The following is a 12,859-nucleotide window of genomic DNA, read 5'->3' as shown; positions in this document are numbered from 1 at the left end:
ATGCCTCACAACACGAACGAGTCAAATTCCACGCTCTCCAGCAGCGGCAGCAGCAACGGTGACCAGGTCGTTGGTCCTAATATCAGAGGTACGCTCTACAATCTTCGAGCAACTCTACTACATTATTAGGATGCAAGAGCTAACATACCTTCATAGCCCCCAATGCCGGCCCCCGGAAATCACAACCCCCAGTCATCATCCACAACGATGGCGGTCAGACGTTCGACGAAACGAGACCTTCTGACTGGGATAGACAGCGTTGGAAGTAGATGTCTACTCTACTTCCCCCTGCTATCCTGAACCAAACCACAACTTCACTTCTCGGCAGCTCTGGAAGCTGCAATTGCGCTAGACGCTAAGAAAGGACGCGCCAGACCAGACCCAACTCGCAAGCCGTGGTCCTTGCACGCTCATACAAAAGTGAGGCGGCGATCGGCATTCCACGCCAGACCAGAAACAGACTACTGCTTTCGTCCAGGCTAACTGCTTTGGGATGCTCCTGTGCTTGTACAATATTGATTATGTGCATTGTACTTTATGTTGTTTCTTTCCTTTTTCTGCTGGCTTGTCTTGCACACGTGTTACCTCTTTTTCCAGACTGTTGACTCCGACTCCCTCACTTCCCCAGAGCAGGAGAGAAGCTGAGCTGAGCTTTCCCCGTCTTTTTCTTTGGCTTGCTTACCTTTCTTCCCTTCCCCGAGATTGTATATCTTAAATTTCCTTTGCTTTTTCTCAGATTGTTTGGCATAGCGTGGGTGGTTATCTCTTTTTCTTTGTTACTACTGTCATGTCACTCTTTTATTTGCTGGGTTTGGCCTGTCCTATCCTGAAGGGCGATCACCTCATCGACTACTCCAGACTTGGGAGTTGGGAGGTTGGCTGGCTGGGCTTGTCTGTGATCAGTCCACTACCTACCACCAACTCTGGTCTTTGACCTACGCAACGCATCGCATCTGCGCCTTATCTCCGCCAATCTCTCCGTCGAGACCTCTTCGCCAGTCAAAACACTCGGCCTAGATCAGCGATCAGCGATCTACGCAAGGACCTTGAAGTGGAAGTCGAGACTGGGATCAGATCGGACGGGACGCCAGCATTTTTCACGACTTATGTTTGTTATTACTACTGTACTATACCAGAAGACTACTACTATCTACTGTCTACTCGCCCAAGAGATTATTTCGGGTTACTCAATCGAGACATCCTTTATCAACTCAACTCAATGATTATCACTATCATTCCTGGTCTTCACTAGTAGTGGTATGCAACGGCAGTCTAAACCCAAATCCTAACTTAATATATCGCGGTAGCCGAATATTTAGCTTCCCCCTGGCCTACCGCTATACCTCCTTTAGCGAGATAGGACAAGAAAGACGGTGAGGAAGTTAGAGCTCGAACTTATCTAGACGCGCACTTAGACTTAGACTATCCTATCTAGCTAGAGTAACTCAGTCTCAATCTCTAGCAGCCGTTTGCTTTCAATTTCGGGGTCTTTGACTCGACATGACATGCCATTGCCAATGCCAATGCCAACATCCTCGCCAGAGTCCTATGATAGAGTACATCCTCCGTAGACACCTTAGCTAGCAATGTAGTCGTGCCTTGGGTCTCTATGCAGCAACAGCAGACTGACCCCATTACGCACTGACCTGACCGACTCCAGTCCAGTGACATTCCTCACACCTGCATACGTAGCGCATACCCCGGACTATCTCCGGTCCGTTTCGTTGCTGGGCATGGAGTCGAGCTTACCTCTTTCAGTTGGTAGCAGCCATAGAGCTCCAGTTACCTGCCTGCATACAGACTACGGAGGACCGAACGGACTTGGCTGGCTCGGGGTCACTGACCGTCTCTTCCTTCCTGTCAACCTCAGGCAGTTGATACATTATTATCTAACTACGCAACGAATCAAGGGATGAAAATAAGCGTTGCTACCTGCACTTGATATCCATTTACCGCGCGAAGCGACGGGCTTGTTTTCGGTAGAGTGTCATCAGGTAGTCAGAAATATATATCCGCGCACCCTGACCTCCGTCCGAGTTCTGAGCCATACCGCCAACTGCCAACATCCAACCTCCCTTTTTTTAGTTCTTCACCGACTTAACTCGAGCTCCCCTCTTGTACAGAGTAAGTAAATTAAATGTACGCCATACGTACGCCATACATATCCGCGTACCCCGTGCACGCACAAACTAAGCTCCTTGGTCCTCTTTGGTGAATTGCCGAGTTGGCAGGATAGTTCTTGTATGCGAGTTTACGCCGAACATATGTCGAGTCAGGTTACCGACTCTTTCTCACTGCGGGACGGGCCTGAGGAACTCTGCTGTCAAGCAGGATGGAGTCCGGTAAGCTACGTTTGGAATTTGCGGGTCTATAATTCCAAGGTGTGCAGGAGGAAAAATAAGAAAAGAATAAGAATGAAAAAGAGAATCAAATATATTCATCTTTTCAACGGACCGAGCTAGTCGTCCGAGGGGGTCTAACCTAACTACTACCTAACCACAACTTTGTTTGCATGCAAGGTGAGCAGCCACAGCCGGGGCAAGTTCAACAAGCCCCCAGATCCCCCGTCAATGTCAATGGTAATTGTGTAATAGTGTCAATCATCTCGCGGGTTAAATATCGTGGTTGGGTAAATGATATTTTTTTGACTCGTTTTTGTTGAGATATTCGTTGTTTTGTTGTTTTTTTGACGGAACCTTTCACCTTCCACCAACTCGTGTTGCGCTTCTCCTTCCTTTTTTTTATGGAGGGAAGTACAGGGTGATGGAGTGAAGCCACATTAAGATGTTTATATGTGCGTGTGTATGTGTGTAATGGGGATGGGGGACGGGGAGAAAGGGGTGAAGTGTAGGGGTAAGTAAGTGTAGGGGGGGAGAAAAGGGGTAAGACAAAATTAGGAGTTGGATATCCGCTTCACCTTTTTGTAGACGCAAACGGCACCATGGTAAAACTCCAAAGGCTTCGAAATGAACAAAATGATGGATAAATTTCAGGCAGATAGATGCAGTCTGAACTTGGAATGCTCGCGCTTGCAATGCTAGATGTCAAGAATCAAATGGCAGAAAGATGCAACTTGGTACACCCAAGGTATGATATGTCACAACAAAAGGAGAGGGGTATGCAATTTTTGCAGATAACAAAAAGAAAATGATATTTAAAAAAATTCCAGATCTGTCCGTGCAAGACAGCGAGGGAACCACTCCAACGGTTCTATGTATTGTAAACCAGATCGGTTAAGTATGGCACAGTATTGTCGAGAGATGGCGAGCTTAGTAGCCAGTGGTGAAGCTCATTTGAGGAGCGAGGAATTGTTGTTGAGGAACAAAGGTGGCCTCATGCTGGTATGGCTTGTGCGAAATGTATTGCATGCCGGGCGAAGGGGTCGGCGACGGTGAGCAGGCGCTGGGCACCGGTACTGCCTTGACATAGCCTGCGTTTCCATTTACGAAGCCCTCATTCTCAGGGGTAATTGGCGGGGTTATGTAGCCGTGAGGCATGTTCGAGGGGTGAGGGGCCTTCTGGGGAGTAGCGAGGCCAATCTCTCCTTCGTAGGGCTTGGACTCGGCAGCGACGACATCGGTAGGAGGGCTGGGTGGTGTGTAGCTGGAGATTGAAGCCTGGCGGGCGAGGAACTGCTCGAGGATCTTGGAGACACGGGAGTAGTGGGAGGAAGAGTACTTTCTCGCGAGCACCTGAGACGGCTGGTGAAGCTGCTGTGACAGTCCGACCAGGGTCATCGAATCATACTGCGAGGCCCATTCGGTGTGACGAGGCTGGGGACGGTTGAGGATGCACCGGGAAAGAGCAAGCGAAGCCCGAGCAAGATCGGCAGATGGCTTGGACACGAACTCACGGTGGAAGAGCGAGATCTCAGCAATGTAGAGAGCAAGGTGCTCAACCTCAGGGTCGTAGGCAGTGTCCATGACGGCGGTCTGAAGGAAGGTATCGACGGTAGGATGTCCGATTGTCCATCCGAGAGTTTGCAGAACATGCCATTCCATCTGAATGAACATGTCGTCGTCGTAGAGGGAGCAGCACATGGACTTGAGTTCACGGATCGTGGGTACACGGTCCTTCTTGTCGCCGTACTTGGCAGCAATCAGGAGAGCTGCGCAGCCGACCAGCTGGTAGTGTCTCTTGTAGACCACACGCTTGGAGCAGTATCGGTCGAGAAGGTTGACGGTCAAGAACAGAGTCGACGGCAGCAGTTGGAAAGCGGTGTGGGCTTCGATCAGGAAGTCGAGGAGGTAGGGACGCATGAACCATTGGATCTCGGTCTGAATGTCGATCGACTCAACATCGGGAAGGGTCGCGGTATCCATGTCCAGTATGTGAGACAGAACATCATCACGGTACTCCTCGCTTGTAACCCTGGACAGCTCATCGGCGATAGCATATTGACGCTCACGAGCGATCAACTTGGCATGCTCCTTTGGATCCATTCGAGGGACAGGGAAGTCATCGTATGATTCCACGAAGAACGTGTCACAGGGCTGGTAGCTCGAGGTAGGGCGTTTATGGTAGGCCATGTTGTCGAACTGGAAGAAAAGTGTCGAACTGAATGATCAAGGAGCGGACCTGAAGAACAAGGGGGTCTTGCAGGGAACGACGGAATTAAGAGAGTGACAGTCGTCGAATTAGGTTGTGTAATGATTAAGGAGTGGAATTAGTTGGGAAGTATTAAGGAATGGCCAGTAGGGAGATAATAATCTGGATACTGGAAGAAAGACGGCGAGCCAACGGGGTCGAAGCCTTCGAGATGACTGGAGCTAAACGAGAGACTGGATTAGTGAATGAATTAAAGATTAAAAACGTATAACGCAATGACCCCGAAGGAAGGACAAAAGAGTGGATGGTAAGAAGTGTAGGTTCGATAAAGAGAGTGATGCGTTGAGCATATAAAGGAACCCCATACAAGGGGAAGCCTTGGGGTTTTGAGTACTAACCCACAGAGAAGGCCTTCGGGCAGAGGGCACAATGCAACCCTTACCGTGACGGCGTGTCTGGCATCTAGGCTGGACAAGACAGCAGGAATGATCTGTCGAGCTTGTGACTGGAGGAGACTAGCTCGAAAGGCAAAGGACGACTGAACGTCTTCACCCTAGGAACCAGTGTTGGGAGTACTCCGGAATGTGGAACAGGAGTACAGGCACGAACCCTATGAAGGGGCAGGGATCTTGTCAGGGGGGAGGATCAGAATGCAGCAATTTTGACAACGTACAGATTGCAACCCAGCGGTCTGCTAAGCGTCCTTGTACAAGATTAAAGTGATTTGTAGGATAGAAGGCTTGCGGTATGTCGAAATCCACATCAAAGGGATCCGGTAAGGTCGAGTCCGAAAGGTGCGAGTTCGAACGGAAACTGATCCTAGAGCAGCAAAAGACACACAGTTAGCCAGCCAGTCTCGAGCCATTTTGTTTGATTATGTTTCTGCAAGTCCCCGAGATAGGCCAGTCAGAGCGAGATTGTCTGGTATGTGGTGCGTTGGACGTCGTCTAAAGTATGCACCAGGGACGCATTCCCATGACGGATCATGACTGCCCCTTAATCCAAGAAAACGAGAAGATGAATTCTGCTCTCTAAAACCACGACGCAGATTTCCATGCAACGATGTTTACACAGAGAGAAAGTGTCTCTGGTACCTTCATTGGTGTGTACAGAACTTCTCCCGCCCGCAAACCACTGTGACACCCTGATGGATTGTTCCTCCCCTTCGAAACGGTGTATTACTCCAAGGCAATGCAAATGACTCGACCAAAGCAGTATTGAAGGTATGGTATATCTCGGACATTGATTGCACGCTCCGGGGATCCCGACACAGACGAATGTTGAATCGTTTTGAACTGCGGCTCACCGAGCATATGGCGATCTCGAATTGAAAGCAAGGTTCGTTCGGTCCGAGGTTGAAGAGGACGAATTGAATCCAGAGGTGGTATAACCGGTTGGGGTTCTCAAGCTCCGAGGGGCACTCTATCTGGAGGGGATTGGTTGAATGACAAGGAGAAAAGTGCTCACCTTCCAGCAAATCACAACCGCGAGAGAATCATGTACACGAAAAAAAAAGCGTTGTCCAAAGGGAAAAGATGAAAGAGAAATCAAAAAGACCCTTCTCGTTGCTCTTCTAACCGGCAGAAGTTGAATCAGGGGACTCCAACCAACGATGCCACGGGTTGACTTCGACTGTCAGATAGGGGGCGGAGGAAGGTCGCCGTTTGATTTAACAAACGTCGAGAGGGGAAAACGTCGAAGCAGGAGCTGACGGACACGGCTCGACTGGAGAGCTGGTGCAACGGTAGCGGAATTGGGTCGATAGACAGGGACGTCGTCGACCGTATCTCAACCTGAGGACCAGTCTCAAATCTCTCCAAAGGAATTGACCTGAAAGGGGGGAGGAGAGATGGGAGGAGAGGGTAAGGGAGGAGACGAAGATAGAAGAAGGAGAAGGAGAAGAGGAGAGAGGAATGAGGAGGAGTTGCTTCTCTCTCCAGGCGGGTGTGAGGGAAGAAAAGAAAGAAAAGAAGAGAAGCGCAGGGACAAGAGGGCCGGAGATACAGGTCCAGAGAGGGTCGGCTGAAGGTTAGCTTGACGGTATGCGTACCGTCTTCTGTGACTGTAAATTATCGGGTGGATGTCCCAAGTAAGGCGGTAAGCGTACCGTACGGCGTATTGTGCACCGGTCAGAGGTTTGTATGGTCCCCGTCATGTTTCAGCTATTGTGATCGTTCAAGACTCACCACTCCTCTCTGATTGCCTCGACAAGCGCGTTTCGCAGTTGAAACATTATGCATTTCTAAGAGTACTAGCATCGTATATCCAATTACTTGATTGACAACTGTCGAGCATGGGGTTGTTACTAGAAGTACTGGATGTCGCTGAAAGTTACTACTGCCCTTAGACGCGGCCTGAGCCCAGACAGGAGGCCCTTACTGCAAGCGTAAAGTATAACGAGACTAATAATGATGTACATGAGGCTGCTGCCACTTAGCACTGTTACTCTGTATAGTATTAACTAACAACTCTAGCAAGAGATAGAAGAGTATAGATATTGGCAGTCAATTGTCACTTGCCAACTCAATCATCTTCTAGGTTCTGATGTTGTACCCCTCCAGGTGCAGCGAAACGAGTGGTCTCCAAAGCACCCGCGTTGAAGTCCTGGAGGCCTGGAGTGGGGAGATCTCCGGCCCTTCCAGCGAGTCGTTCCCAGCCATCGTCCTCCCTGACTCCAGCCAGGCACACCTCGGCTGCTTGGCGCATACTCTTTTATTCCCCTCTGCGGTGGTAATTTGTCGGTAATTTCTAGACTCCTTTGGCCCTTCCATCAGCCGCGCCTCGCCTGTTCATACCCGCATAATTAGGCAACACCAAGCTGGCCTGTCGAAGCCTGGAGGAAGGCACTATCGAACGAAAGAACAAACGCAGGTTTTCTGTTATCTCTTCTCTTGAACACCTCAGAATCAAGTCACTATATTTGATTGGTTTCTGCGCGATCCCGCAAGCTTGGCGGATTTATGCTCATTGCATAGATCTCGATGGCCGACTGTGATTCGACAACCACTATACCATCTCGTCCACTTTCAGCTGCTGACGGCCACTCCAAGTCTGGTTCGCATTTCGAGTCGCGACTTTACTTACATACAACCTTACAAAAGTATACCCGCGGTTTAATGACGACAAGAGACTCGCAGATCAGTCTCATGTACGCCCATCTGCCTGCGCCATACGGCTTCTCCGCATTGTTGCCTCAGTGCTACTCCGTACAGCGGCCACTGGCCAGCCTACAGGTCATCTGCATCGCTCGGGAAATCGGGGTCATCGTCGTTATTCCGTGGCTGACATTTCTTTGTCGTTGACCCCACTATACATATATAGAGTAGTTCTCAAGATATCTTGACTATCTGCCCGCGGATCGAGCATCCGATCGCAGTGCAGTTGCCCGCTGGAGCTGACTGCTGCTCATACGCCTCCATCGCTACCACTTTCCAATCCTTTTCTCTCAGCTTGACCCTTGGCAGGATGAGCCTCGCCGTTATGATTCACAAGACCCTGCTCTCAAAACGCTGTTGAAATCAATCGAAACCATACTAGAGTCCTGTTTTGGCACGCACGCGACACTTCCATGTCCCCGGTCCCACGGTTCTTGAAACATAACACGAACTTGTTCCATCCAACATCAAACCCTTGAACCTTCTTTGGTCTAAAGTACAAGCACTGGAACATCCTGATCATCACGCTTGATTCACACAGACCTCGGAAGAGGCTGGTGTGGCTGACGGCGTCGCCTGTTTGTCCGTCGATCTCAGGCGAAAGTACGCCGTACTGGACATTAGGAGTACGGATGTCGTATGTACTATCAACCTGCCATTGATACTGGGCCCAGCCATGCGGCGATGTCTGACATAAAGCATCGTTATCCCTGTACCTTTATTCGTAACGAGGTCGGCTGTTTCGAGGTCCGAATCTTTGGCCTTCCTTGCATTTGAAGATCTTCACCACCACCAGAAGCCACCTTTGTCCCATTGCACCGGGAGCTGCTAGCTCTGTGCCAGGGCAAATAGTCACGCTCTGGATTGCAAAGACGTCGTCTCGGCCACTTCGTATGTGACGGATTACCTCCGACCCAGACTCCTGCTGGGTAAAGGGGGCTTACTCATCACATACTACCAGCGAACTAAAGGCGCAGGGGCAAACAATCAAACAATTCGAACGACCAGGATGTTTCCCAAGCCTCCAATATTATTTTCAAGGCTATCGCGCGTCAACGACTCGTATTCGTGGAGACTGTGAGACCAGAAGCCACCACGAACGAGAGACGAACGCGACTCCAGTCTTTATTGCATGATTGCAAGCCTTCTTGCTGCAGGGGCTCGATATCAAACGAAGTTAGCTGGCGTCTCCTTGCAACTGCTTCAGCCATCTTCAATTCAATCCAGGCGCCCTTACGCTGTGCTTGTGTACTTTGCGGTTTACACTGTGCAATTCGTACACGACTTAGTTTAATTACTCTGGAGCAACCAAGGCGATTAAGTGCCTATATTTGGATTTAGGGATTAGTGTCTGTGCAACTGGTCGATACTCTGTTGGCCTTGGTACCTAAATACCTGCAAGGATATGGCGACTTGCGATTCACAATTTCCTCGAAATTTGATACTCAAATACCCAGCCAGACACTTCTTTCCATACGACTACACACACCGCGTTCGGGTCCGGATTACTACTGCTAACAGTAACAGCCCACTGCGGATCCTGCACCATTCACTTGCTGGAATTTCGGCGAGATTCTCTTCGCCTTACTACCAAGTTCAAATTTCTTGATGTCGCCGACAGACGTCAACAGTGATGACGACCTCTGACGAAGCTAATTGGATTCGTCAGGCTGTCAGACTCCGAATCGTCGTCTTCACCCTGAGTAAGGGGTTCGATCTCATATCCCACCATCAACCAACCTGCCACAATTCTTCTTCACCGATAGCAACGGCCAATTTTACGTAGTCTATTATGCATACCATTATCAATCACGACTCCATTCGGGGACCTCTGCATAAGTAGTTTTAGCAGAAAAATTCTCGAGTGGGCCAAGTGGGCACCGGAGGAAGCACGGATACCCAGAAAGGAAGTCTTCTAGAAGGCCTACAGAAGCCCAGGTTTTTTACGTCTCAGACAACCCAGAGTTGAAGCCGGCACTTGGATCCAGCGCTCTGGATACTTTTCTTTTTTCTGATATGTCTACTCCGCTCGGTAATTGTTCTCGATGAATACCCTGCAGACTGCAGACTGCAGATGCTCCAGACGTTCATTGACATTGACTTTATTTCGGTACCTCAGAACAGCCGAGACACTGCGACTGATAGTCGTTGCCACTGCCGAAGATCACTATTTGAGGCTGTTCAGGAGTTGAGCAGATGATGTGGTTGTGACTGCGATCTGGGTCCGTTTGTCAATAACGGACGATAGCTCACCTGCTATTCTTTGTATGGGGCGCATCTCCGGTTACTCAAAATACTGGCCTCAGCCATAGTACTGGGTTAGTAATAGTAACGACGAACTCCGTATATCCACCTCTTCTTTAAGTCGGAAGGGGGTCACGGTGGACGACGAAGAGTGGATATAGGAGGTTCATGCAGAGAACGCCCCAAACATCGAGAGTTGCCTGTAGAACACATCTGAAACCTTGGGATTGGGTTTAGGATGGCCTCGAAGCCTCGAAGCCTTTACAGGGCTTCCTGGCCAGTGGCCACAGTCACAGACGCAAGAACAAGCCACTTCAACCTCATCCAATTGTGGGGAGGGTCTATGGCCTGAGGCTCTTAGGCGTCAATCTAGTATCTACCAATCAGACTTCATGCAAAAGCACTTGCGAAACAGCAACTGGTCTCACCTCCAGTTCGCAGTTCTCCGACCTCCTTCTTCCCAAGATTCTACTCGCCAGCGACCGTTGAAAAAGTCGGAGCCCCTCCTGAAGAGAATTTTTAGCCTCACCGGACTGCGGAGATATCCATCTCACTTTGCGGTCGAGTCGTTTGACATCTCGATGGGTCTCTTTACTCTGGTACCGACTGGGAGTGTAATGAATGTAATTAGATACAAACATACAGCCTTACCAGCCGTATAGCCATAACAGTAAGATACACCCAAAAGGGCTAAATGGAAATAGAGCGGGCCGGCGGTAGTGTAAATATACGGGTCCACTATAACCCCATATCGTCAGTCGAGAGCACTCTGTCTCTTACGGTCAGCACTCAGCAATAATTACCCTGGTAGTTAATTCTACCGGATCCTCGGACTCGGTAGACTACAGCACATTATTGAAGCGAGTCAAGGACGACTATCAATGGACGCATCATTTGAACAAACAAGGAACCTCCGATCGAATCGATAGATCCTGCGCCCGACTGGAAGCACTAAAGCTAAAGGAGTCCTGCAGGTTGCGCTACTGCACCAGATCCATGGCGTCATTGATTGACTCGCGTCCCACGTTTCGGTCTTGTTCATTTATCGTCTTCACTCTTTACTCGAAGATATTCTGGTTAATTGTCAATTGAGCTCACGGATATCTTCATGAGTCTCTACGCTCTACTTTCATCCATTACTAGCTATCTCGTCTCCATACCCCAACCCATGGAAAGAGGGACAAGACATTGACGTTAACTTGACACTCCCTCGCACGACTCAGAACACACCCCTACGCGCGCTGATTCGAGGATCGCGTCAAAGTCAATCGCGCTTAATTGCTAATCTGGCGTGTTTGTGCCCAGTTTTTGTTCCCGGGATCCCCTGGCAGCTGGGCCTGGCAGTGGCAGTGGCGCCTGGAGAGATAGATTATGGCCCTCGGCGAGTTTCCATTTTCCATTTTCCATTTTCAAGGAATGAGTTGCGAATTGCGATGGCCTTGGTTTGCGGCTGGTCGGGCGGAATGAAGTCTCCAAGAACGCGCAACACAGATTGGACTGTGAGATGTTTGAATTGACGCCATCCCTTCGAGGCATTGACTCGAGTGACTCGACTGCCTGAGTCGCACCCTTGCTCTCCCCTCATTGCTACTATTGTGATTGCTGTCAGCCCGGCAGGGTAAGCTAATCTAAGGCGCATTTTGGGTTGCAACTTGCGCCTCCAATTCCAGCTTCCAGGTTTTGCGCACAAGCAAGCTGACTGAGAGTGGGAGTCGCCGCATCAGCCACCTCCTGAACCAAGGATTAGGATCGTAACTATTGTTTCTACAATCTACGCTCTATGTACAGCACATCTTATTAGGCGCCCATCACGGCAGAATTGGCCGGTCGAATTGCGAGATGCTACCTTATCACATGCTCTGGACCTGGCAGTGGCAGACTGATCCAGCCTCCCCGGCTCCCGTAACTCTATCTTGAATCGTGTTTGACGGGCGAATGTAATCCTTGCCCGCTCCGTCTGTCTTGCGCCGTGCCAGATCTAGACACTGCCAGCCATAACATGCGACATCGTATTCTCTGGTCCGTTGTTTTTTGATATCTTGCTGTCTCAGATCACGGCGTCTGAGCATCTTGCTCGCGCAGATGTCGCGCGCTCTTACCTAGTAACTTACCTAGTTTGAGTTACTCATCCCCGCATCCAAAAACTATCCTCCAAGCCAACAACAAGGATCCAGACCGCCGGCTTCTAAACCCCAGGCCATACATCCTGGATACCGACCGGTGATTGGACTTGGAGGAGCTACTTCCGAGGATCGTGAGACACGGAGAGCGACTATATATAGCGCGGCAATTTGTCCCAATCTGCCTCGCGCCCGTATCGTCTGGGTCGATCAAGAGTCAAAACCAATGAAATGGTTGAATCGTGATTCATTGAGCTAGGGACATTCGGCGAGACGTCCGTGGTTTCTTTCTTGCTTCTTGTCTGCTGTATTGCTTGTATTGCTGTTGGGGATGATTTCACTGTCGGGCCCTTGAGTTTGTAGTGGTTGCACTACGATAGAAGACAATGGCATCGATTACGAATGGGGCCAACAATGCTATACCTCACAGCAGAGACACTCAAACTAAGCTGAACCCAAACGGACTCTCATCTCACCCCCTGTGGCTCGACCTTCAGTCTCAACTCGCGATGCGATACCCCGCACCGGCCCGACGATCTCACACGATTCAGCTGAACTCGCTGCGGCGGCAAGCCTCAACCAACTCCTTCTTACCACTCACAGTGCTTTCCACTCCAGCTTGCGTCGCTTACAGTGCTCCGTCCAGCCTGCATGACTCTGGTCTCTGCTTCATTCACCAACCAGCCAACAACAGTCCCATTTTCAGCCTCTGCAATCCTGCGTGCAGGATACCCCCCCACCACGGGAATGTCATCCCTGCAGTATCGTGATACCCCCGCCCTATCAGGCCGT

The 12,859-nt window shown here is 50.0% G+C and overlaps 3 protein-coding genes across 3 annotated transcripts; 1 reads left to right on the top strand and 2 right to left on the bottom strand.

Moving 5' to 3' along the window:
- On the top strand, positions 1–269 carry BDV14DRAFT_197410 (uncharacterized protein; the record flags this gene model as incomplete). The annotated part of the gene is made up of 2 exons (XM_073772681.1): positions 1–88; positions 157–269. The coding sequence occupies 2 exons, from the start codon at positions 1–3 to the stop codon at positions 267–269; spliced, it is 201 nt and encodes a 66-aa protein (XP_073631146.1).
- A 2,596-nt stretch (positions 270–2,865) lies between these two features.
- Positions 2,866–5,210, bottom strand: BDV14DRAFT_8994 (G1/S-specific cyclin). Its single transcript, XM_073777810.1, has 2 exons — positions 4,947–5,210; positions 2,866–4,763 (listed from the first exon to the last, which is right to left on the bottom strand). The coding sequence occupies exon 2, from the start codon at positions 4,527–4,529 to the stop codon at positions 3,270–3,272; it is 1,260 nt and encodes a 419-aa protein (XP_073631145.1). The 5' UTR covers positions 4,530–4,763; positions 4,947–5,210; the 3' UTR covers positions 2,866–3,269.
- Positions 5,211–11,010: 5,800 nt separating this feature from the next.
- Positions 11,011–11,696, bottom strand: BDV14DRAFT_168380 (uncharacterized protein). Its single transcript, XM_073767835.1, has one exon. It carries the CDS (start codon positions 11,584–11,586, stop codon positions 11,317–11,319), a length of 270 nt encoding a protein of 89 aa, XP_073631144.1. The 5' UTR covers positions 11,587–11,696; the 3' UTR covers positions 11,011–11,316.
- Positions 11,697–12,859: the final 1,163 nt, after the last annotated feature.

Source organism: Aspergillus stella-maris, assembly GCF_047715825.1.
Source record: "Aspergillus stella-maris strain CBS 113639 unplaced genomic scaffold BDV14scaffold_10, whole genome shotgun sequence".
NCBI classification, from domain to species: domain Eukaryota; kingdom Fungi; phylum Ascomycota; class Eurotiomycetes; order Eurotiales; family Aspergillaceae; genus Aspergillus; species Aspergillus stella-maris.
This window is presented reverse-complemented; position numbering and strand designations above follow the sequence as displayed.

Excerpts from the sequence above, each read along its gene's own strand:
- BDV14DRAFT_8994 (XM_073777810.1), bottom strand. The coding sequence starts at position 4,529 with ATGGCCTACCATAAACGCCCTACCTCGAGCTACCAGCCCTGTGACACG.
- BDV14DRAFT_168380 (XM_073767835.1), bottom strand. The coding sequence starts at position 11,586 with ATGCGCCTTAGATTAGCTTACCCTGCCGGGCTGACAGCAATCACAATA.